This window comes from Heterocephalus glaber, unplaced genomic scaffold (assembly GCF_053883595.1).
Source record: "Heterocephalus glaber isolate CG9 unplaced genomic scaffold, H.glaber_assembly_v1.0 deba00001532, whole genome shotgun sequence".
NCBI classification, from domain to species: Eukaryota; Metazoa; Chordata; class Mammalia; order Rodentia; family Bathyergidae; genus Heterocephalus; species Heterocephalus glaber.
Window position 1 is genome coordinate 28787327 of NW_028258330.1, and position 24701 is coordinate 28812027.

Genomic DNA, 24701 nt, shown 5'->3' on the forward strand with positions numbered 1-24701 from the left:
TGATCTTTATTGCTAATTCCCTATTTCCTTTATTCATTTTTATTAATTGTCATGTGGACTTACCACTAGGAAATGAGGCAGCAGCATGTCCTCACACTTTGCTACCTGTGTGTGAACTGAGTAACAGATGTGTAGTAGCCCGTCACTGACAGACTTTGAAGAAGTAATGTGATTGGTCACTGATCACAGTTTGAGGGCTGAAGTATTAGAGAAATTTGTACTTTATCCAAGAATACAGAGTTGATATGCATGGTAACTGAAATTTGAGCTTTATTGTTGGACTGGTATTTAATGGTGGTAACTAATCCATGCATAATAGAATCATGCAAAGTGAAGACTACCAGTATTACAATATTGGTGATGTTTTAGTAGAACAAACAAAACATTAAGAAAAAAATATAATTTATGTTATTGATTTGGCTTTCACTTCATAGTTTGGTCAGTTAATTTGTAAGGTAGAAAATAAGCTACATATTTGGCTCCTGAAGAAACTGTTTCAGTGAAAAGTATATGTTCTACATGAGTTATTCTTTGTGTAAGTCACAGAGTTCTGAGAGGGTGCCCGGTGTCCCCCTTTTTTTGAAAGATGAAAGGGCACTTGTATTGTGCTTAATAATTTGAGTTCAGTGAAAAACCACAAGTTTTGAAGGCATGCCTCTTTCAGTTATTTAATCTCCCCAGGCCTTTTGTTTCCTCCCCTGTGGAGATGCTACATCTTAGACTTGTTAGAAAGATTAAATGTAAATGGGCTATTGCAATGCCTTACACATATTAGGTGTATAGTATTTCTCTACTTTCTAAATCAGAATCTATTATTTAGATTGATTAGTTGTTTGACATTTGTTTTTTATTGTCCAATTTGATACAATAGGAATAATTTTAGAAGTAACACATTTGTCATAACAATATAAAAACATAAGGAACAGATAATAAAAAAGGTAACCTGTGAGCCTCAAGTGGTTAAATTAAAAATGATAACTTAAGTAATTTCTCCCATTAGTATCAATCAGATTTTTCAGTAATGGCTATTTTTTGCTTAAAGGTATAATTAATTTTTTTTTAATTTTTAAAGGAATCGTTTAAAAGATATTTGTACAGTATTTAGAATCTGGGACACAGTTTTATTGATGAATTCTCTCACCTATTTATTTTCTGAAATGATCTTTGGATGGCATAAAATACCTAATTTTACGTACAATATGATTTCAATAACCCTTGTACCCATTGGCTTACTTCATTATATTGTCTAATGAGTTTCTCGCCATTTTATTTCTCCTAATGATTTTTTTCTTTAAATATATGCTGTTTTTAATTAAATATGATAACTTGGTGTTTCACTTTTAGATGGTTGTTTTCAGTAATGTTTTTCCAGAGTCAGTTTGAGATGACAGACCAAGACTGTTTTGACTCTTCAGTAATGTAAGGAACTACAACCCATTTAAAATAACAGGCATAAAGGTTAATGTTAGGTCATCTCTGAAAATGAACACCCACCCCTCTGCTCTGTTTTTACATGTGTCCCATAGTGCCTAGAATTTGACCCTAAGTGTGGAATATGCGACTCAAATTTATCACTTTGCTTTCCTCTAGCAACAGAGGAGAAGAAATCTCTGAAACGAACTTTTCAGCAAATACAAGAGGAAGAGGATGATGACTATCCTGGAAGCTACTCTCCCCAAGATCCTTCTGCAGGACCCCTCTTGGTATGTTTGACTCCCAGAGGGTAGGGCAGAGTGGCTTCAAGTGACCGCTAGTTGAAGATGGTGGCCACAAGGTGGCGCTGGTGACCAGTGGTACGGACTCTCCAGAGAGTACCTCTTGGGGCAGAGCATACAAGAGCCAAGAGAAGCTTGCATGCCATGACTAGGGATGGGTTTACGTTTTATAAAGTACTTGGATTTGGTTTTTTTTCCTCACTCCTAGAAATTAAAAATACTGTTAAAAATAGATTTTTGTGAAAGGGGTAGGTAGTGTTATAAAGATACTCAAAAGTCTTTTGCTTTGGGTTGTCTCCAATAGTGAAGGACAGTCTGTGCTAATAACAAGCTTGCTACACTGTGGCCTATTTAAATAACAAAAACACAGTCTTTAATCATGTGTTCATATGATTTAGTTCTTTATTAAACAAGTAAGCTCATGAACTCTGTGGTAGCCTTATTTCATCTCTTAATGGTCAAAGAAAATGAGGCTCAAGACAGATTAAGTAACTTACCTCGTGTCTTAATTTGAATCCAGATTTGTCTGACTTTAGAGCCCTTTCTCTTTTCACTGGCTCACACTGCCTCTTACCCATAGGTGTGTTCAAAGCTTAGGAAAATAGAAGTGTGTCTGGTTTTATCATGTAAAAATGATGATCAGGCTGAGGGTTAATGACAGTAGTCTTAGGTCATATATCTACACTTAAAAGTTTTAAAAGAGAATAGCTTGGATTATCACTTTTCAGGGTAATCAAACTAAACATCTATAATCATTATGGACTGGCTTCCCTGACAGTATTCTGCTTTTTTCTGACAGTTGAACCCTTGGCAACTTCCAATCTGAAATCCAACTTTTCTTCTCCTTTCTATACCTGTGCAGCTGAATTTAGCTGGGGAAAGTAATTTATAAGCCTTAAACTCTTATTTCTCTGGATGGCCATGCTGTATTCTAAACCATCCTTCTCCTTGTAAGTTAAATCTGCTTCTTCTTACCTACTCGAGGGCAGCCTGTGCCACAAAGTGAGACCTTGTCTCAAAAGAAAATAGAGAGGGAGACAGGAAAGAGAGAGAGACACCTTCACTGTAATAATATAATTATAATAATATTATAACATAATTATAAATATTGGGCCAGGGACTTAGCTCAGTGGTTCCGCCACCTTCCTCGAAAGCGCAAGGTCCTGAGTTCGATCCCCGGTACCAAAACAACAACAAAAATGTATAAATATTAACATTAATTAATATTGGTGGTATAAATTATTAATATTAATATATTTTATTATGATATAATTTTATAATCTCTTGATACTGGTATATGCAGAATATGCATTCTTAATTTGGTTTTCTTGTTTTCCCCCTTTTGTAGTTAATGAATTTTACACATTTAATATGGTAGGGGTGATAATCATTTCATAGAGCAAACCCAAGAATTTAATAAGACAACACACACTGTTTGTGTATGTGGTTTCTGCGCATGCACTTTTACATGAAATTTTATTCACATTCTGTTACAGATTTAGAAAAATTTTTACATTCCCTCAGAATCTGTATCATTGAGTTCCATATAAGCTCTGGAGCTAAGAACAGTTTTTTTTTTTTTCCCATACTGGGGATCAACCTCGGGTCCTTGCACTTGTGGGGCAGGCGGTGGAACCACAGAGCTACATCCCTGGCCCAAGAACAATTTTTATTAAAAGTCAGGAATGACCATTTTAAAATTTACTTTCACTTCATTTAACTCCAGCTAAATTTCTTTGAACTCTGTGTCTTATTCTTTTTTTTTTTTTGGTACCGGGGATCGAACTCAGGTCCTTGCACTTGCGAGGCAGGTGGTAGAACCACTGAGCTAAATCCCCAGCCCTGAACTCTGTGTCTTAATGGATATCATTGTGTTTTTATTTTATAGACTGAAGAACTAATCAAAGCTTTGCAGGATCTTGAAAATGCTGCGTCAGGGGATGCAACTGTTCGACAGAAAATTGCTTCTCTTCCCCAAGAAGTGCAAGATGTTTCTCTCTTGGAAAAAATAACAGGTGAGAAGGTAGAGTCTGGTGAACACGGGACTGATGTGTAGTTCCTCTATAGGGCATCAAACCCTAGGACATGTTGATGCCTGCAGGCATAGACATTCTGGGTGATGCTTTGCCACCTTGCGATTTGCAAATGAATCATGTGCAGAACAAAGAAACACTTGGAATACCCAAAGCTTTAGTAATGATTCTAAGAATTATTGCAGAAATGCCAACATGCCACAACCTGTGGCACCTTAAATAAGCTTTGTTGATAACAGTACAAATTGTATATATGTGGAACAGTATGGGTAGGAAGAGATAGGCATTAAACTCATGACTTTCTAAAAGAAAAGAATTTATGATACAGGGCTCTGTGATTTATACACTGTACACTGGTACACTTTGGTCATGTCATGTTGCCCTAATGTTGACCACTCCCGGTTAAACACAGGAGCTGACAACTATTCCTTCTTTCTACATAGGAAGTTGAAGGAATGAAGCATGAACTAATCTAACAGTATACTCTCTGCTAGTTACTGTACTCTTGATGATCTTTGAAGATTGCTGAATGTCTATCCCCATGTTACATAAGAAGAGATTGAGACCTTTGAGAAGTTAAGTTTCTTGCCCAAAGTCAAACAAGTAGTGGATCTTGAGATTCTAGCCTCGGTTGCAAGGTCTATGTTCTTTCCATTATAAAAGTACAGACTTTTCATTTCACTATCTTGCAGAGGACAATTTTCCTCCTTCCAGTTTCTTCATTTGGCTGCTTCTCTGAATTCCTCTGTATTTACATAAAGGAAGTCAAGGCTACTCAAGAAGTATTTCCGTCATTCAACAAATATCTGAGGCTCACTGTACCCTCAGTGTCCCACCCATATTCCCTCAAGTTAAGTGCCAAGAAAGAAAAATAAGGCAGGAGTTTGAAATGATCTTTGACCAGAGAACCACAGAAATTAGGAAGCAGATCATGGTGATATCTGAGGGAAGGAATTACAACAACCAGTACAGAGAAAGATCTGAAGGCTACATGTGCTTAGTGGGACATCACAGTGGAACAGAGAAGCCTTTGAAATCACATGAGAAGCATTTTATCACTCTCACTCTGTGTCCCCCTTTACCTCCACCTAACCTTTGAGTCTTCAATATTTATACTCTAGAGTCTTTATCCTCTCATATACACCATAAACATCTTTTCTTTTTCCTCCCTACTGTAATCACCTGGCAAAACCCTGAAATCGGTTAAATTGAATTTTTAAAAAATTATAAGGACTATTTATTTGTGGCACTGGGGATTGAAACTAGGGGCTTCATACTGAGCTATATCTCCTGTGCTTTAAAAAAAATTTTTTTTTTTTTTTAGAAACAGAGTCTCTGAAGGTCAGTAATTTGCTCAGGCTGGGCTCAAACTTGGTATCTTCTGCCTCAGTCTTCCAGGTTGTTGGTAGTACACCACTGCCAGCATACCTGGCTTTTTATTTACTTACTGTGGTGCTGGGCATTGACCCGGGGCCTCACACATGCTGGGCAAGCACTGTACCATTGACTACTCCCTAGCCTATTTTCACTTTTAAATTGTGGTAGAATATACATAACATAAGAGCATATAGTTCGGTGGTAATAAGTACTTTTACATTGTTGTGCAGCCAGTTTCCAAAATTCTGTCTTATGAAGCCGAAACTATATTCACTAAACAATAACTCATTGTTACATTCCTTACCCCTTGGCAACCACCAATCTGAAATCCAGCTTTTCTTCTTTCTGTACCTGTGCAGCTGAATGTAGCTGGGGAAAGTAAATTATGAGCCTTAGCCTCTTGTTTCTCTGGATGACCATGCTGTATTCTAAACCATCCCTCTCCCTGTAAGTTAAATCTCCTTCTCCTTACCTACTCAAGGGCAGCCTGTGCCACAAAGTGAGACCTTGTCTCAAAAGAAAAGAGAGAGGGAAACAGGAAAGAGAGAGACACCTTCACTTTTGCGTCTTCCCATCTCGTCTCTCTACTGGATCATTCTAAATAGCATAAAAAACATTTTTATGCACATGTGTGCTAGGGATTTAACCCAGGTCCTTGCATATGCTAAGTACATGCTCTAACGACTGAGCTAGATAGCTAGATCCCCAGCCCCATAACATTTTGTATCTCCCCCCTGCATAGGAAGAAAATGTTTTTTATCCTATGTCTTTCTCCAGCCACTGCTTTATTTCCCTGGTTTATATTTTCTGTCTCTCTCTCTCTGTTTCTCTCTCCTTCTCCTTCCCTCTTCATCTCCCTCTTCTTCTCCCTACTCTCCCTCTTTCCTGTCTCTCCTTCTCTCTTTTCTTTTGAGATAAGGTCTTACTTTGTAGCCCAGGCTGGCCTTGAAATCTTGATCATTCTGCCTTAGCCCCCTGAGAGCTGGAATGCAGGCATGTGCCTTATACCCCCTTTTCTGTTCTTTTTAACACAGCACCCTGAATGGATTACCTTTGCTGCCTCCAATTCCTGCCCTCCTGTTGTCTTGATTGAACCTTATTGAACCTGCTCTTGTCAAAGTTGCTTCTGACTTTTATTGCCATATTCAATGGTGGATTCTCTGCCCTTATTTTTTCTTGACCCCCAGTAGCATTTGACCTGGTTAATTATTTCTTCTTCCTGAAAATACTTTCTTTACTTAGTTTTGTAGATAGAATAATCCTTCCCTCTAAAAAACCAAGGTCCGCATCACCAGGACCTTGAATATGTTATCTCATATGGCAAAAATAACTGCGGATGTGTTTGGGCTTGGGAACTGGAGGTGGGAAGAAAGTTCTGGATTAGACAGGTGGACTCAGAGTAATCAGAGGGTCCTTTCAAGAAAGAAGGGGGTAGGACCTCGGAAGCAGGGATTGCAGGATGTATGTGCTTTAGAGATAGAGGAAGGGGCTGAGATAGTAAACACTTAGGGTGTTTTAAGCCACTAAATTTGTAGATTGTTTAAGCAGCAATAGCAAGCTAGGACCCTGTATTCTTCTTACTTTCCTCCTGTCTCTCTGGCAGTGTCTTTTCTGTTTCTTGGTGCTTGCTTTCTTCATTTCCCTTTGACCTCTTAATGTTGATTTCTTAGCCCTCTTCTGTAGCTAGTTTCTAGACAGTTCTTATCCAGTTTGTTGACTTGAAACAGTTTTTATGCTGATAATGCACTAATTGACATCCTCATTGTTGACCTTGCCTTAATTCTTGAGACCCATATATCCTCCCTCCTTACTGGTTGAATGTTTTGATAGGCATTGCAAATTTAGCTTGCCCCAAACTGAACTTCTGAGCTTCCCTCTGAAAATAATTTTTCTCAGGGTCTTTACCATCTCAGTAAATTCACCTCATTCCTCTTGATTAGGACCCAAACTAGTTCCTGATATCTGTTCACCACCTCTACTGCTACCTGGTACAAGTCATTGCCATACTCACTGGAATAACTGCAATAGTTTCCTTCCCAGTCTGCCACCACTTCTTTGTCCCTCATTCCCAGCCATCGTCCTAGTCTCAACATTATAATAATCAGAGTGACCTTCTTAAACCAAAGTTGGATCACATCTCATCTTGCTCAGAATACCTCAGTAGGACCTGCCCCCCATTCACCTAGACTAAAAGCCAGAGTCTTTCACTGCCCCTATTGCCTCATGGACTTTCACTGCTTTCCTTTTGCTCACTGTCAGGTCCTCTGGGCTTCTTGCCAGGCAACAGGCACCCTCCCTCTCAGGGCCTTTGGACATGCTGCCATTCCCTCAGGCCCTTGTTTATGTATCACCCCACTGAACCCTACTCTGACCACTGTTGAAAATTGTGCCCCCCTGTCCCAAGGCCCCATTCTTTCTCCTGTGTACTATACTGCATATTTGGTCTCTCTTCCTGTCTGAAAATGTAAACTTGAGAGCAGAGCGTTTTTGTCCTTTTTATTTCCTCTGGGAACTGAGGTACTCACTAGGAGCTCAGATATTTGTTAGGCAGAGTGGAAGGTTGCGAGTAGAGGATTGGTGGTTCTGAAAGCCTTATTTGAGTCAGTTTAGTAACATCGGAGAGAGGAGGTGGCTGTAGGGAGTGTGGACAGAGTTGTTGTAAAAGGAGAACAGGTAAATGGGGCAATAGAGAGTGCTAGGTGCTAGCTAGTTGGAATAGCTGTAGATTTGCTTCTCTACTTCATGAGGGAGAGAGGAAGTGATGTAGCAGGAGAAACCCAGGGATATGCTAGAAGCTAAGCCTCTGTCAGCTTGAGGGAGTGGGTGCCCGTGCACAAGCGGATGGCTGCCTGCTCACTGCTGCTCCTCCGCATCAGGGAGGGCCGAGCAGAGCGGGCTGAGCTGAGCGTTGGAGCATAGCCGCAGGTAAGTCCCCTGAAGCGAGATCTTGCTTCTACATTTGCACTGCATTTTCTTTGTAATTCAGTGAACTATTAAAAAGTCATTTTTCCGGGTTTCAGTTATTTGTGTAAATGATTGCCTTCTTTGTACTTCTTGAGGGTGAAAACTGACTTTTAAAAAATTTTAAAAATTGTTTTCTTTGCTTTTTGTTGCCCCAGCTAGTCCAGCATCCTAATAAATTAACTACTTAAGACAAGAAAGATTAATCAGGCAATGACAAAGTTAAAATCAGCCTACCCATACATATATACATTTGTAGTTTTAATCTCACTACCACCCATACATAATTTCAGCACTTCTTTATACATACAGATCCTCCTTTTGTTCCTTGTGCTGAGCCTTTGTTCACCACTTCTGTCCAACACTTTTTTGAAGTTCTACATAGTAAATATAAGTCTTATTTTATGAAATGTTGCTCTTATTTTATTTATTTATTTATTTATTTATTTTTGGTACTGGGGATCGAACTCGGGACCTTGTGCAGGCACCAGAACCACTGAGCTAAACCCCCGGCCCATGCTCTCATTTTTATATGTTTATAAATAGTGTATTTCTATGGTGGCTCATGATCAAAAACATTTGAAAGCCTCTGTTCCTTATCAGACCCTTTATTTTGCTGAATGTAGGAAGAGAGCTTATATCTGGGTTCAAGGCTTACATAGTTGAAGAGGTAGAGTCCTATAGGTCCATTTTAAAGTCCTGGCTTTGAGTCCCAACTCAGCTGACCACATATTGAACCTGTCATGTAGCTTTTTATTTATTTTTTCTTTCAATTTACACATCCAAGAAAGGAAAGGTTGCTTTTTTATTTCAGAGGCATGTAAAAGGTGTACTTAACAAAATAATACAAACAAAAGCATTTGAACTTCACAAAGGCAAGGAAAATCGTTTCATGGATGACTTTAAATATCTTCCTATTTTGTTTGTAGAGCTTTTGCAGGAATAGACATTTAAAAATATTTACCAGATTTCCCTCCCTATACATAGAATTGCCCTACTTCAGGTAATTTAGAGTGAAAGCCTTTGGGTTTCTTAGACAGCCAATTCATTGTTTGTCTTCAGGTTCTGGCTTATTTTTGGACTCTCTATAATGGGAGAGAGAAACTGTTAACCTTTCCCCAGAAATGGTTGCAATCATACCTGTGTGATTTGTATGTTGTCTCTATTTTTTGGTCTCATTTGTACTTAGACAAAGAGGCAGCTGAACGTCTTTCAAAAACAGTAGATGAAGCATGTCTGTTACTAGCAGAATATAACGGGCGCCTGGCAGCAGAACTGGAAGACCGGCGCCAGCTGGCTCGGATGTTGGTGGAGTACACCCAGAATCAGAAAGATGTTTTGTCAGAAAAAGAGAAAAAGCTAGAAGTGAGTACATTGCAAAGCAGACCCAGATTCCCAAATTTTCTCTTTCTATAGCCCACATTAGCAGTTTTTTATTGTGTTGTAATTAACATGTTTTTTGGTTTTTTTGGTGCTGGGGATCGAACTCAGGTTCTTGCACCTCTGAGGCAGGCAGCAGCACCACTGAGCTAAATCCCTGGCCCTAACATGTTTTTATCTTTTATAAATTCATGAGATTGGAACATCCATTGGAAATTGTAATTATTTGACCCTGGTTAAAAATTAGTCATGTTTTTATGTCTAGAAAAGAACAAATTGGACTGTAGAAAACACTGAACTCTTAATCATAGCATTTAGGATTTTAATATTGAGTTAGTTTTACCTCACATTAAAAACAAATTGCAGGGTCTGGGAATTTAGCTCAGTGGTTTCGCCACCTGCTGCATAAGCGCAAGGACCCAAGTTCGATCCCTGGTACCAAAAAAAAAAAACCAAACCAAACTGCACATCAAAGTGCAGAAAGGACAGCAAAGCCAAGGAATGTTTATCTGGTGATATATAGGAAATGCTTTAAAATTTCTTTTGAGTTGTTTTGAGCTTTATTTCTGACTTGTATCAATGCTAATAAAGCCAATAAGTCATCTGCTTCCAAGCTTTCTTTATGTCATTTCTAAAATGTCACAATAATGTTTATGGAGCCTGCTTCTCAAGTGTTGAGAAGGGACACATTTCTGCCGAGTTGAGATGACTCTGAGGGCCCTTGGGAGGGAGGTCAGAAACATTCCTCACCATGTACTTGTTTGGCTTCTTCATTGAGTACCTGGTTTAACTTCAGTGCCTAGTTCAGTGATACAAACAGCCTGTTATGGCACACGTGTCATAGGTTTCACCATCACTGGTCCCTTAGGATAACAGAGACAGCAGGGTGGACATTTGAGGATTTTTGTTTGTCGCAAGCTGGTAGGCTTCCTTTTTTAGAATTGTCTACTTTTGTCTTTTTAAAAGATACATGGAAGAATTTTAGCCAGTAGTTCTATGAAGGGAAAACAGACCTGAGTTGGAGAACCAACCTCGTTCTATTACAGAAAACACTTCTGAAAGTCCAGTAAGTAAAGGAGTAGGTAAAGTCAGTAGGTAAAGGAACAAGAAAGCCACCCTTCCCCTAAACTCAGGAACTTGTTCTGTCGCCCTAAAGGAGGGAACACTGAGTTAGCTCAGACTGAGATTGTAGTATTTGTCATCCCACACAGTCGGCAGACTTGAGTCCTTTTTACCGTATCCTTACCTGCTCTGATTATGGGAGAGTGGTAGCAAGGACTTCATATTCCTAGCCAGTGTGAATATGGAAGATGGGAAACAGCCATAAAAATACTATGGCTTGAATATTGAAGTCGGCACTGACCAGAAATCCTAAAGGGAGTTTCACAGCCAGTACCAGACGGTCATTTATCTGAAATGCTCATCTTTCACTGAGGAAGCATTTTCAGCACTGTATCCTGGGACTAATAAGGGAGTGTAATTAATGATTCTGGTCGTAAGTCACCATGCCATCTGTTGAACTGCCCCTTGGTGACACATTAAGGGCTTTCTCTGATCTGTCAGACATTGATTATCGTGAGCAGCTGTTGTTGGGTGGAACATGGCAAGCAACTACAGAGGACAGAGGCTTTGAGAGGAGACTGTAGGTAGAACTGATTAACTCTTTGTTTTGTCATCTCCCCTTTCCTACTTGCACTTTCCTATCTATTTCATCAAGAGTCATTCTGGTTTCTGTAGAACCAGTGGTTTGCTGGGTACCTTGTGAGGTCACAGGTATAGAAATGGATCTGAGATTTGGCTGTGTTCTGTCTTTTCTGTTCACATTTTCCCCTGCTAGTTCGTTCATCGGAGTGGGATTCAAATCTCTGTGGTTAAGAAGCAGAACAGGAAAGCCTTGGCACTGCGAAGCACAGAGTCTGAACTAAAAATTCCATGTCTTCCAGCCACTGGGACAGAAACATTTATTATAAAATAGAGCAAAATTAGCTGCATTTTAGAAAATAAATGATTAAATAAAACTTGAGATGTTAAGAGATGGCCTTAGTTCTTTATCCATGCTTTTGAAAATATAAACAGTCTATTCTTCAGAATTTTGCTTTCTCTCACTTCTTTTTGTAGGACGGTCTTGTTACTTTGTCTTTGTGGTGATGGTAAAACCTGACGTGCAACTTGAAAGGTGTTATTGGTACCTCCAAATCCTGCAGAAGTCTCTTGCTGAAGGGGATAGTGCATGAGGCATATCAGTTGTTTTCAACCTTCATTTTGGTTGCACAGACAGCCCTTTAACTACCAAACCAGAATGCTAATTAAATCTCTCATTTTTAATCCTTTGATTGCCTTCAGTGTATAAAAATAAGGAATTCTTAGGACTCTGAAATGTGGTTTTTCTTGGGAGTTTGCCCCCCCATTTTAATTTGTTAACACTTAGATTTATTTATATTTTCTTTTTTGAATTTTTATATTCTTTTATGTAACAAACATCTCTTTTCTTTTACTTGAGAATTTTATGTTAGATTCTCTTGGCACCTGAATCTGGAGATACAGAGTGTGTTGGTGCAGAGCCTAGAATGTAAGAGGTGGAGTTAAGGCTCACTGAGGAAGATTGCGTTTCAAGGAAGTCGTATTGGTATAAACATAAAACCAACCAGCTGATTGTGTATAATGTAGATTAAGAGACAGTTGACAGTTGGTTTAAGGTAAATCCAAACTTCTCTCAGATAATAAGGCCTTTTTGTGAAGGGAAACAGCAATTGAAGGAGGAAAGTATATTTATAAAAGGGAAGCAGCCAGACTGGTCCAGACAGGCATGTGAAGAAAGACAAACACAAAGGGTGTGGGAAGGAGGTCTTGGAGACCACCAGTGGGGAGTAAGGGTCTCTAAGAGGCTAAACATTCAGTCAGCATCATCTGTACCAGTCAGTAGATATACAAAGATGAGCAAGATGTACTTCCTCTGATGAGATGTTTATTAAAAATGTAAAGGAATTATCAAATGTATGGGCTCATATGCCTTCAGCAAGACTTCCAGAGTCTGCTAGACTGTATGGTCATTGTTGGTTCTCACAGTGCCGGGAACATATTTCTCAATAAATATTCTGTGACTGAAATTTATCACTTGATGTAACCTTTTCCTGTTAAGAAAAGGTTATTTTTAGGTTGCATTAAGTGGTCTAACAAATCTGACTTAATTGTTGGTTATAAAGAGTATGTTAGTAAAGAAAGGTGACTATTAAAAAAAGAAAGGTGACTATTTAATAAAAACAGTTTTCTCTTTTGTTCTACTTTTTCTTTTTTTTTTGGTACTGGGGATCGAACTCAGGACCCTGCACTTGCGAGGTAGGCTGTGGCACCACTGAGCCAAACCCCCGGCCCTGTTCTACTTTTTCTTTTAAGTAGACTCACGGCCCATTTTGAGATGATAATCTTTTATTTTTACCATCTTCTTTTGCTTCTGGGTGTCGTGACTTACACTGGCCTACCTCCTTTCCCTTAAGCTCAGGGCAAGGCAAGAAAGAAAGTTACTGAAAGTCTGTTTATAATGGTTTGTCATAAACATGAAAAAAACCTAGAAATAGAAAAGCATGCATATGGAATTAAGTGAAAATAGCAGCCCAGAGATAAGGTATGCAATGTGGGTGCTCTAGAAGAAGGTTGATAAAAGGTTTGGGTTTTGGATTTTGTTTTGTTTTGTTTTGTTTTTGTTTGTTGTAGTAGTAAGGATCAACTCAGGAGTGCTCTATCATTGAGTTATATCACTGAACTCTGTGTGTGTGTGTGTGTGTCCGTGTGTGTTCATGTGTGTCCATGTGTGTCCATGTGTGTCAGGGTCTCACTGTGTAGCCCAGGCTGGTGTTGAACTTGTAATCCTCCTGCCTCAGCCTCCCTAGAAGGCATGCACTACCACACCTGGGATGTTTTGGGGGTTTTTTTGTTTTTGTTGTTCTGGTTCTTTTCCTTCTTGTTTTTGAGACAAAGGGTCTGTTTTTGTTGCCCAGGTTGGCCTTGAACCATGGTCTCATTGATCCCTCTGTCTCAGCATCCCAAGTAGCTGGGACTACAAGCATGTACCACTATGCCCAGCTTGAAGGTTGATTCAGAAAGATAAAGGTCAAAGATACCAGAAAAGCCTTTGAATGTCATTTTTTTAGAACAAAACAAAGAATTGCTTTTGTTAACAGAAGTGACTGTTACCCAAGTGACTGCCCAAGCTCAAAAGCCTTAGCCTGAGTTGGTTGGACAGAATCCCTGTGTTGTCCATTTGGATAAAACATGGTGTGGGTATGTCAGTCAAAGCCATAAAGTTAAGAAAATGGGGAGGTCTATTTGTACAAGCATTTAAAAAATTTCAGAGTCAGGTATGTGTAATTTCACCTTCTCAGTGTGTTAGTTCTTTGTATTCTGCTCATGATGTCTGTCATTGATTGATAACTAAAAGAGGACTGCATTACCTGTGGCAAACCTATAGTGTATTGAGGCACAACAATTATATGCCAGTCAGGAAAGGTCTTTAGGAGATGTAAGATGTATTCCTACATACAGATTTGTTTGTTGATTGAGATGAAATTTATATAACCCTAAATTAACCATTTTAAGGAGTATACATTTCAGTGACATTTAGCACATTCACAGTGTGATCCAATCATCACATGTAAATGTCTGGCTTCTTTCACTTAGCATAATTTTTTTTTTGTTTTTTTTTCGGTACCAGGGATCAAACTCAGGACCTTGTGCTTGCAAGGCAGGTGCAGTGCCACTGAGCTAAAGCCCCGGCCCAGCATAATGTTTTGAGGTTCAACAATGGTGCAGTGTGTATCAGTACTTAGTCACACAGTTCTGCCATTTATCTATGAATTTTCTGTTGATGGACATTTGAATTCTGCTTTTTGGCAGTTACTACACTCTACTCATGTACAAGCTTTTGTGTGGGTACATGTTTTCATTTCTCTTGAGTGTATGTATGCCTAGGAGTAGAGTTGCTGGGTCATATGGTAATCTTGGTTTAAATTCTTAAGGAACCACCAAAATGTTTCCATAATGGCTGCAGTATTTTATATTATCACCAGCAGTATACAAGTATTCTACTTTCTTCACATCCTTGCCAGTACTTGCCATTTTCTTTTTATTGTAGCCAACATAGTAAGTGTGAAGTGGTATTTCATGGTGGTTTTGTTATACATTTTCTTAATTACTAATGATATTGTACATCTTTGCATGTATTTGGGACCATTTGTATATCTTCATTGGAGACGTGTGTTCAAGTCCTTTGGCTATTTTTGAATTGGGTTTTGTTGTTATTGAGTAATAAGAGATCATTATCTATTCTGGATACTACACACTTTATCAGATACATGATTTACAAATATATTCTCCTATTTAAGTTGTCTTTTCTTTTTTCTTGTGATACTTATAAGACTTGTGTACATATGATACTGGAATTTGAATCCAGGACCTTTGCATTGAACTACAGCCCAGCATCCCTTTTAAAAAATTTTATTTTGAGACAGGGTCTTGCTGAGTTGTTTAGGCAGGTCTTCATTAACAATCCTCTTGCTTCAGCTTCCCAGAGTTATGGGATCACAGGCATGTGCATCATGTCCAACTTCACTTTCTTGATAATATCCTTTGAAGCCAAGTTTTATTTTCCCCTCTCTTTCTTTTTTTTTTTTTGGTTGGGTTCCAATTTTTTTCTTTTGTTGTTCATGTTTTTGGTATCCTATCTGAGAATCCATTGCCAAATTCCAAGTCATGAAGATTTATTACAATATTTTATTCTAGGAACTTTATTGTTTGAGCTCTTATATTTAGGTCATTGATCCATTTTGAGTTAATTTTGCATATGGTGTGAGGTAGGGGACCAACTTCATTGTCTTGAGTGTGGATATCCATCTGCCCTAGCAGCATCTTTCCTCTAACTGAGTGCTTCACACTCTTGTCAAAAATCACTTGTCTATAGATATGTGGGTTGTTTGGGGATTCAATTTTATATTATTGATTTATATAGAGTCTGCCAAAAAATATATACACACTTCAGGAAAAGAAAATTTTGTATAAATATTTTAATACTAAATTTATTGAGAAATCATGAGATTAATACATTACCCTTGGCCTCTACAATTACAGGAGGTGCTCAAAGTGGTGGCCATTCACTTTGACATTTATTAATGTGGCAAATTGCTGCTTGCATAACATTGATCATTGAGATTGCTGTACATGCATTTTTAGTTTCTTCTCTAAGGGCCGGCAGTGCAGTGGATTTTCTGCAATATGCAATATCCTCTAGGTCCCCCATACAAGAGTAACACAATTTGTTCATAGAATATTGTACTATTTTTCTTTTCCTGAAGTGTATACATTCTTTTGGTGGATTCTGTGTGTCTAGCCTATGATGTGCTATACTTTCAATCACTATAGCTTTGTGGTAAAGTACAGTTTTGGGAAGCATGAATCTTCAAACTTTGTTCTTTTTCAGTGTTTTGGTTATTTAGGACCTCTTCCAATTCAATATGAATTTGAGTGTCAATTTTCCATTTTTGCAAAAGAGGCCATTGGAATTTTAATAGGAATTATGTTTAATCTGAATTGTTTGGGGGACTGTTAACATTTTAACAATCATGTCTTTCAGTCCATGAACATGTCTTTCCATTTATTTAAGTCTGCTTTAGTGTCTGCTGCAGAGTTTTAAGAAGCATCCTAGAATGCCAATAACTGGTGCATTTGATATTATAAAGGCTGTATCTAGGTGCTGTAGATAATCAGGTTCACAATTGAGAACAGTAGTGTCACCTTTCAATAGTTGGTGTCAGTCCTCACCTAGAAGGTATATATGTGTGTATGAATATAGTCAACAAAGTCACCAGGGCTCAGTTATGAAAGCCAGCTTTGATGAGTAAAGTGACACATAGAAGGTTGGATGTCTAGGTATAGTCATTTACAGCATTATTGAGCTAATGGAACCTTAGAGATCATGTAGTCTGCTTTCTTTTTTGGGCCGGCGGGGGGGGGGGGGGGACCGGGGATTGCACTTGGGTCCTTGCACTTGTGAGGCAGGCGGCGGAACCACTGAGCTAAAGCCCCAGCCCTCATAGTCTGCTTTCTTAATTAGTTGGAGAACCTTAGACCCAGAGGCTGCAGTTAGCCACATACCAGGAATAGAATCTACGACAGACATCGAATAACTTTCTGTTAGGTTTGTATTGTTTTAAAATTTGATTTTATGAGGTAAACAGTGGAAAAATAATCCTGCACAGAAGAGTAGTCAAAGTTGAATCATTTAAACAGTTTCTAAGAATCTCGTGGAGAAATGACATCTTACATAGGGAGAATGAAAAAGCATTCTAGAATGAGCTCTCTAAGTGTGAGAGAACCCCTCCTCTTCTGCACTGTCTTCTCCGTGCCTGCAAGCGTGCTCTTGCTCTGGCAAGAGGTAGAAATGGCTCGGTGAATTAGGGCTGCTTCTGTTTCTCCACAGCTTGACACCTCTCCCTCGGCTGCAGGGAACACTCAGGCATAAAGTCTCTGACTTCAGACAACATAGCTAGGAAGGGGAAAATGATCTAGAACCCAACATTGCCTTGTGACTCTTCATATTTCTGTTTGCATTGTGTTTATAACAACTTGAGAAATTCGTTGGCTACAGCTGAGGGGCTATTAACCAAACTGATGGCTGTCTGTTATTTTTGGCAGCATTCTGCCACTTCACTGCAGATGGTTAGTTTAGTTTTAATAATGGGACGGGCAATAGGTGGAGATAGAGAACTCTTTTTTTAAATAAACTTTGGAGTAAATTCTCCCCCTTCCTGGTCATGATCAAAGCTAATGTCTCATTGTCACTTGTAGTAAATGCAGATAGAAGCAGGTGGTCTAACCCTCTTTTTATATAAGAAAACTAAACTCGGGGTTTCTATAAGTAGCTCAGAGTCTCAGAGGAACTCTGCAAGGACCAGTACCAGGATTTCCTGACTGCAGTGATCGTGTCCTGTGCTCCTGGGGAGAGGAGAGGCCCTGCCTAAAGGTGGCCCCGCCTGTCCAAGAGTCCTCTACACTCATTGCCCTTCCTTAGCATACAGCTGTCCACTCCCTAGACCATCAGTGCTCTCAGCTTCAGAGGCAGGTAGAGTGGTTGTTGAAACAGGTCGGCGTGTTTACACTTGTCAGGAGACTATGGGGGACTTACCCTTTCTCACATAGCAGGCTGTGGTGGGCTCACCTTTTAATCCCTGCTTTGACATGGAAGTCTTTTTTATTTTTCAGGTTTCCTTCTAATACTGGAGGACTTTTATGGAGTTATGTGTGGGTTCTGTGAATGATATGAAGTTTAGAGGGTGTGTATTAGGCCCTTGGGTTCCTCCCGTTTAGTTCTCTGCTGACCCTCACAGCTGAGACCAGATTTTCATTTAGAGTTTCATCTATTGGGTGTGTGTGTGTGTAAGTTCTTTATTATAATATGAAATCTATGATATTCCTTTTCACTCCGAGGGGGGGAAATGCCACATTGTAATGTACTTCACATACTTGGTGACCTGAGGGCATGGTTTGTGAGCATTGGAGACTTCACATTGGAAAAATAATGATTTCAAACCTTTTCCAGCAAGAATTTCATCCTTTAGCCACAGCATTGTTTTTGTATTTGTAGCACAACTCTCTTTTTTTTCCTTTGTCGTGCTGGGCAAGGACTCTACCACTGAGGTACACCTTCGTATCATTGGCAGCATTAGCTCTGCTTTTTGGTCCAGCTGTGCTGAGTTTCAGCTGATGTTTGCAGTGTATAAAGTATGTAGATGTGCTTACCAGCGTCTGGGCCCCTTGTCACTCCCTACCTGTCAGAACATTCTTACCTAATTCTCAGTTCTTCTCTTGAATTCTTTTTTTCAGATTGTAAATGTACACATCACAGAACACTTAGCAAATAAATACGAAGAGAAACAATCTCTTTCATAATCTCAGAATTATTTTTTCCACCCTCCCAGAACTGCTTTTAATTTTGGTATATTTTCTTTATTTTTTTTCTCTGACTAAAATTAAAATGGATTATAATGTGTAGAGTTGCCTATCATGATTTTTTTTTTTTTTGCTTAACATATTTCCCTTTGTTAACAAAATTTTGTAAATATTTTAAATGGCATGATCCTTTTTGAGTTTCTCTCTCCCTTGCCCCTCTCGTTTGGGCTGTCAGCATTTGAATGATTTACCTTCTGTAGTATTTGAAGTAATCTAGTGTGCTTTAGATGTCTGCTCATCTTTATGTGCCCTAAAGGTCTTATGCATTCAGTATCTTTGCCACCAGTATGCATTCCTGCTTTAGTGGTTGTCATTCTTCACAGCTTCTTTAGGCAATCTAGGACTTCATTGAGTTTTTTGTTTTGTTTTGTTTTATACTGGGATTGAACTCGGGTCCTTAAGTGGCAAAACCACTGAGCTAAATCCCCGGCCCTTCATTGAGTTTTCATATGTAACTCACCCCTAGTTAAAGATTAGTCTTTGTTTTATGAAGGGCTAAACACGGAATAGTTCAATTAGACAAATAGGGCTCTCTTCTGGCTTTTAAATGATCTTTTTTGCATTTGAGACAGCTGTGGGAAAATAGCAGATACTTATTTTAACATCGACTTAAGTGAGCCTAATTTTGAGAGCAGGGTTCAGGTTACAGAAATTTGACCTATAGTAGCTATCTGTTAGGTCCAGTGGGTACATGTTATTTTGAGCAAGGGCCTATTTTAGTCTTTATGACTGTTCCTGTTGTTGTTAGGTAGACTTTCTCCTTCCACTTTGAGATGGGATTTTGGAGAAAATGAAATTGCATAGTAGCATACTTTGCCATCTTCAAAATTCTATCTATGACTTTGTTTTTCTCTCTGTAAAAATGTAGAACTTTGAATAAAATCAGAAACAGTTTTTCTGGGATTAGGACAAAAAATGTCCTAGTTATTATTAGGTGTTAAAAATGAAATCAAGGTCCAAAAGGTATGGCAGGCTTTGTGGATGTTACCAGTCAGCTTATTTTGTTCTTTTCCTTATTTTTTAAGTCCTTTATAATTAAACATCTTTAGGAAAGTGTGGTCACCTCTCTTTGCTTAATTGATTCGCTAGCTACTTTGAGAATTTCAAGTATAGTTATTTTGCAAATGTCAACTTAACGAAATTTACCAGCAGCCTTCTGAGCATTTTGGGGGGCTTGGGCGGTAGCTATGAATAGATAAACACCTACTTTTTCTTTATGTATCAGGTGTTTCTTGGAGTCCTTTTCTTTTATTCAGTGTTTCTGTCCTTGTGTTTTATTTTATTTTATTATTTTTAAATTAAATTCTTTTATTGGTACATTGTAGGTATACAACACAATTACATTTCTCATTGGGAATTGTACCTTTACATAATGCATCTTGGTTCTTATTTTTTCCCCATTCCTAGCCCTCCCTTCACACCCTCCACCCTTCCCTATTTACAAAGACTTTATTTCCATTTTTTCCATTTCTCATCATTTTTCCTTTCCCTTCTTTCCTTTCCCCTGCCCCTCCCACTACCCCTACCCCTTTGGACCTTTTCTTCCTGTTTTACATTTTCGATTATTCATTCTAATCATTGGTACATTTTAGGCATACAATATGATGACATTCATCATTGGAAATTTGCACCTTTACATAATCTCTCTAGGTTCTTATTTTTCACCCTTGCCCAGCCCTCCCTTCAACCCCTCTATTCCTCCCTATTTACAAAGATTTTGTTCCTATTTTTCCATTTTCTCATATTAATCCCATTCCCTTCTATCCTTGCCTCTAGCCCTCCCACTTGTGTTTTATTATTGTTTTTGAGACAGGGTCTCACTGTGTAGTTCAGGCTGGCCTCGAACTATTGGCCATCCTCCTGCCTCAGCCTCCCGAGTGCTGGGATTACAGGTGTGCACCACCATGCCCAGCCTGTTTCTGTTCTTGTAAGCATAGGCATACTAGGAGTTATTTTCATAAAGAACTCATTTACTCACATTGTGATTGAGTGATAATGAGTTCCATTGCCTGTTTTTGATCTCCAGAGTCCAATGGTCCTTGTAGCCTTCTTTATATCTTTGATGTGTTGCTTCATTTATAAAATGATGATTTTACCCTTGTGTAAGGTAACAGGTTCCAAAACGCTGACTAACCTGAACCTGTTAGTTTCTGCTTTTCCTTTGGTGTCTAGGACCTTCAGGGCCAATATATTTTCCTATCTGTGAAATAAACCTTTAGAAGACTGGTGAAGTTGTCCTCAGCACATAGCTTGCCTCACCTCTCCAGTATTTGAAAAAAAAAATTAATTGCATTCATATGAACACATTTTCCCACCTCTCTTTTTTTCAGCCACCACTAAATCCTGTTTTTCCCTCCCTGCAGTGCAGCTTGGCATACAAAATCTACATTCCAGTGAAGTACTGTTTACAGATTCCCCTTGTAGCTGTGCAGTCATTAAAGCCAAAAGATACTTCTCAGTATCTTATCTGCCCTTCTCTTTTTGGACCAACCATTTAATACTCTTATTTTTAAAAAATATTTTTACTTTTTCTGGAGCTAGGGGATTGTGAACCCACAGCTTTACACATACTAGGCAAGTGCTGTACCACTGAGCTATATCCAAGGCCTTGGACCTACCTCCTCCTTGAGTGACTTACACTTGAACTGGCTTCAGTTATTAACTGTATGCTAATGGTTTACATAACCCACTTCAAACAATGTGGCAGAAAAGGTCATTTTCTTTTTTCTTACTTATCCTTTTACCCTAGCTCAAGGAGTGGCATTGACACTCATCAAAAATAAATGGTAGACCTCACCCATTATTTTTCCCTGATTTTTTTCCATCTTCCAGCCTCATCTAGTCACCCTCAGTTCCTCTACTAAAATTCTGCCAGGTTGACTTCCCATTTGTTTCCCAACAGCCGAGTAGTCACTCATTGTGATTTTTGTCTCAATTTTTTTTGGTATCTATTGCCCTTATCTCTGTCTTCTCGTCTACCTTAGATGATGACTGTCATCATCTCTCCCCTGAGCCCTTGCCATAGCCTCAATACTTACCACATCTGTTTGCTTTTATGCCATGTAATGCTAGTCCATTCTTCACATGGCAGCCCTGTAATGCCTTCAAAATGCAGCACTGACCATGTCGTTCTCCTAATGAAACACTGAAATGGCTTATTGTTGCTCCTAAGGTATGGGCCCAAATTCTTGCCTGTCCTGTATGGCTTGGTCTCTTGACCTCATCAACATGTCTCCTGCTGTGTTCTGAGGCATTTTGTCCATGCAGGCCATTTTCTGTCACAAGCTTTATATATTGCTCTACCTACCTGGAATACTATCTTCTTCTTTACTTCCCATCAGTTACCTTTTTAACCTAGTTTTTTCCTGTTCATTATTTATAGCAAGTCATACAATATTTCTTCAGGGAAAACTTCTCTTAGACCCCTGGCCCTGTAAACCCAAGTATCCTATCCCTCTCTTCCCATATATTCTGTCCTAGGTCCCTCTCTTTCCCTCAGAGCACCACATAGTCATTCTGTTTGCAGAGGTTATTCCCCTGGATGGAAGGATGTCTGTCTGTATTGTTACCCTTGCATACTCAGCCCTTTCTTGATGCTTAGTGTAGCATTTTGGTCTTGGGGTGACACATATAATGGCAGCTTGGTTCATCTCTAGGCAAGGTCAGAGTATATCATTAGTGAGGACCTCTTCCACTTTGAGAATAGTATTCCCATGAGATCTAGGCTTACTCTGTAGATAGATTCCTCCCTGTCTCTGGGCCTGAAGGTTGATGGATTTGGATTGTGATACTACCTAGTTTAAAAGCTCTGTGACTTTTTTCTAATCTTGAGGTATAGACCATTAAAAAGAAGGGAGCCCCTATCAAAGGACCCTCTGTATTCTCAAGGCAGTGTCTAGTAAATGGGCTAAATTTTAAGGACATAATTCAGGGCCGGGGATTTAGCTCAGTGGTTTTGCCACCTGCTGCGCAAGCGCAAGGACCTGAGTTCAATCCCTGGAACCAAAAAAAAAGGACATAATTCAAATGGTTTGTGGGAAGAAGGATTGGTACTTCACTAATCTTTTCCTTTAGCTCGGCAGATCTTCACATATTACTCAGGAAGATTATTGCTTATATAATAACAGAAGAGGGGAGGGCTGATTGTTCTTTTCTCCCTCACGTCTGTTAATTCACAACGCACAGTTTAGTAGTGCCTGATCTCATCCAAGGCTCACAACACTGCAGAGTACAGTCATTGTTTCCATTCCCATCTTGTATACCAGGGAGCCCTATGAAGTCACGTGTCACACCACAGGCAGAGAATAGCATTTGAACTTGGTTTTTCTGACTCAGAGCTTTTTCTAGTCTGACAGAACCACCTCCCTGCAGTGGGAGGGATGTGATGTACCTTCATGCTTTGGAGGAGGTTGGGATGGGAACATGTATTTTCTTTGGTTTTTAATTTTCTGGTAGAAAGGAATTTTTATTGCTAATGGGAGAGATCTGTGTCCAGATTCAGAGCAGTGAGCTATATAGGTTGCCTTGCCTGGGCAGATGTGCTAGCACTTAAAATCATAATAAGCATTTCTGAGGGTGATTTTGTGTGAAAACTATTCTTTTCATTTCTATTCTGTGTTTCTCAGCTGTTCTTGAGGAATACTTAACTGCCAATATTTAGTTCAAAATGAGAAACAATGTGAATAGTCTGCTACACCTTCAGTACTTGTCTCTACAACATCTGTAACTCAGCTTTCACAAAACCATCACTGGCTTTCCAGTCAGTTTGTGAGGTCTTTATTACTTTCATATAGCATAGTTTTTTTTTTTTCCCATTAAGTTTATTGGTACATTTTAGGTATAAAATACAGTTACATTCATCATTGGCATCTTGTACCATTACATGAATATCTTGTTTCTTATTTTTTTCCCCTTCCCCTGCCCTCCCTTCACCCCCTCCACCCTTCCCTATTTGCACAGATTTTGTTTACATTTTTTTCCTTTTCTCATATTTTTTTCTTTTCCCTTCTTTCCTTTCTCCTACCCCTCCTACTTCCCCTGCTCCTTTAGACCTTTTCTTCCTATTACACAATATCAATTATACATTTTTAGAATTACAATATCAAGATCTAGGAGACATTACCACAGATTTTATAGAATTTAAAAGGATATAGAAAGCATATTACAAAAATCTTTTTTGAAATAAATTTGACAACTTCTAAGAAGTAACTTGGAAGACAAATTAATGAAACTAACTCTGGAGGAAATGTAAAATCTACATAGCACCTATTAAAGAAAGTATATTCCTAGCTTGAAAACCTACCTGTAAGAAAATAGGCTCATATACATTTTAACTAATAAATTATATCAAACATTTAAAGCAGAAAAAAGAAGGAACACTTCTCCCCTCATTTTAGGAAATCAACATTATGCTAATCCTAAAATTGGATAAAGATAATGGAAGAAAAAAGTATGAACATAGATAGAAATTTGTTTAACAAAACAAACTCTTAGAAGTCAGATCTGGCAGTATGTAGAAAGTGGTTTTATTACAGGGATGGCAGTGTTGGCTCAGCATTGGAAGATCCACCCCCAAAAGTCATCATTTTAACAGAGGAAAGGAAAAAGCCGTATGATCCTGTCACTAGTTGGAGAAAAAGTATTGGACTAAATTCTACAGCTGTTCATGGTAAAAGCTATCGGGAGACTAGAAGTAGAACAGAACCTTCTCAACAGATCAAAAGACATGTACTCCATACTTCCAGCAAAAACACCTTATATGAATGGAGAAGGTACAATGCTTTCTCCCTAAGGTGGGGAACAAGGGCAGATATGCCTACTCTTCATCTGTCCATTAAACTTTGAAACATAGGCCTAAACCAAAATAGTCTGGCAATAAAATGACACAATTAGGATAGGATTGGCAAGGGAGAAGCAAAATCTTTATATGTAGATGAAATGATCATCTAAAGAAAAAATACTAAGAAATCTCTAGGAGCCCCTAGAACTTATATTTGAATTTAGCAGGATTAGAAAACACAAGGTATATATAAACTTCAGGTATCTGCATACTTGCTATAAATGAAGAATTGGATATTGAAATTTAAAAGTTATGTAGAAGTACAAAGGACCTAGAAAAGTAAAAAGAAAAAGAAAAAAATAGTGTTGGAAGACATTCAGTACCTAATTGTAAGACTTCCTCTTAAAGCTATAGTAATCAAGGCAGTGTTGGTGTAAGGAAAGACATATAGATCATTGG

General features: G+C 38.7%; 1 protein-coding gene across 3 annotated transcripts in view; it reads left to right on the forward strand.

The window, feature by feature from the left end:
• Rprd1b (regulation of nuclear pre-mRNA domain containing 1B) overlaps positions 1 to 24701 on the forward strand; it is a 56818-nt gene that overhangs the window by 20011 nt on the left and 12106 nt on the right. For all 3 annotated transcript variants that reach the window (XR_206216.3, XM_004867787.3, XM_013066708.3), the window contains 3 exons: positions 1591 to 1703; positions 3604 to 3730; positions 9276 to 9451. Coding sequence is in view for 2 of the 3 variants with exons in the window: in XM_004867787.3 (XP_004867844.1) it covers positions 1591 to 1703; positions 3604 to 3730; positions 9276 to 9451 (416 nt within the window). In the remaining variant the exon portion in view is untranslated. The remainder of the gene's footprint in view (positions 1 to 1590; positions 1704 to 3603; positions 3731 to 9275; positions 9452 to 24701) is intronic.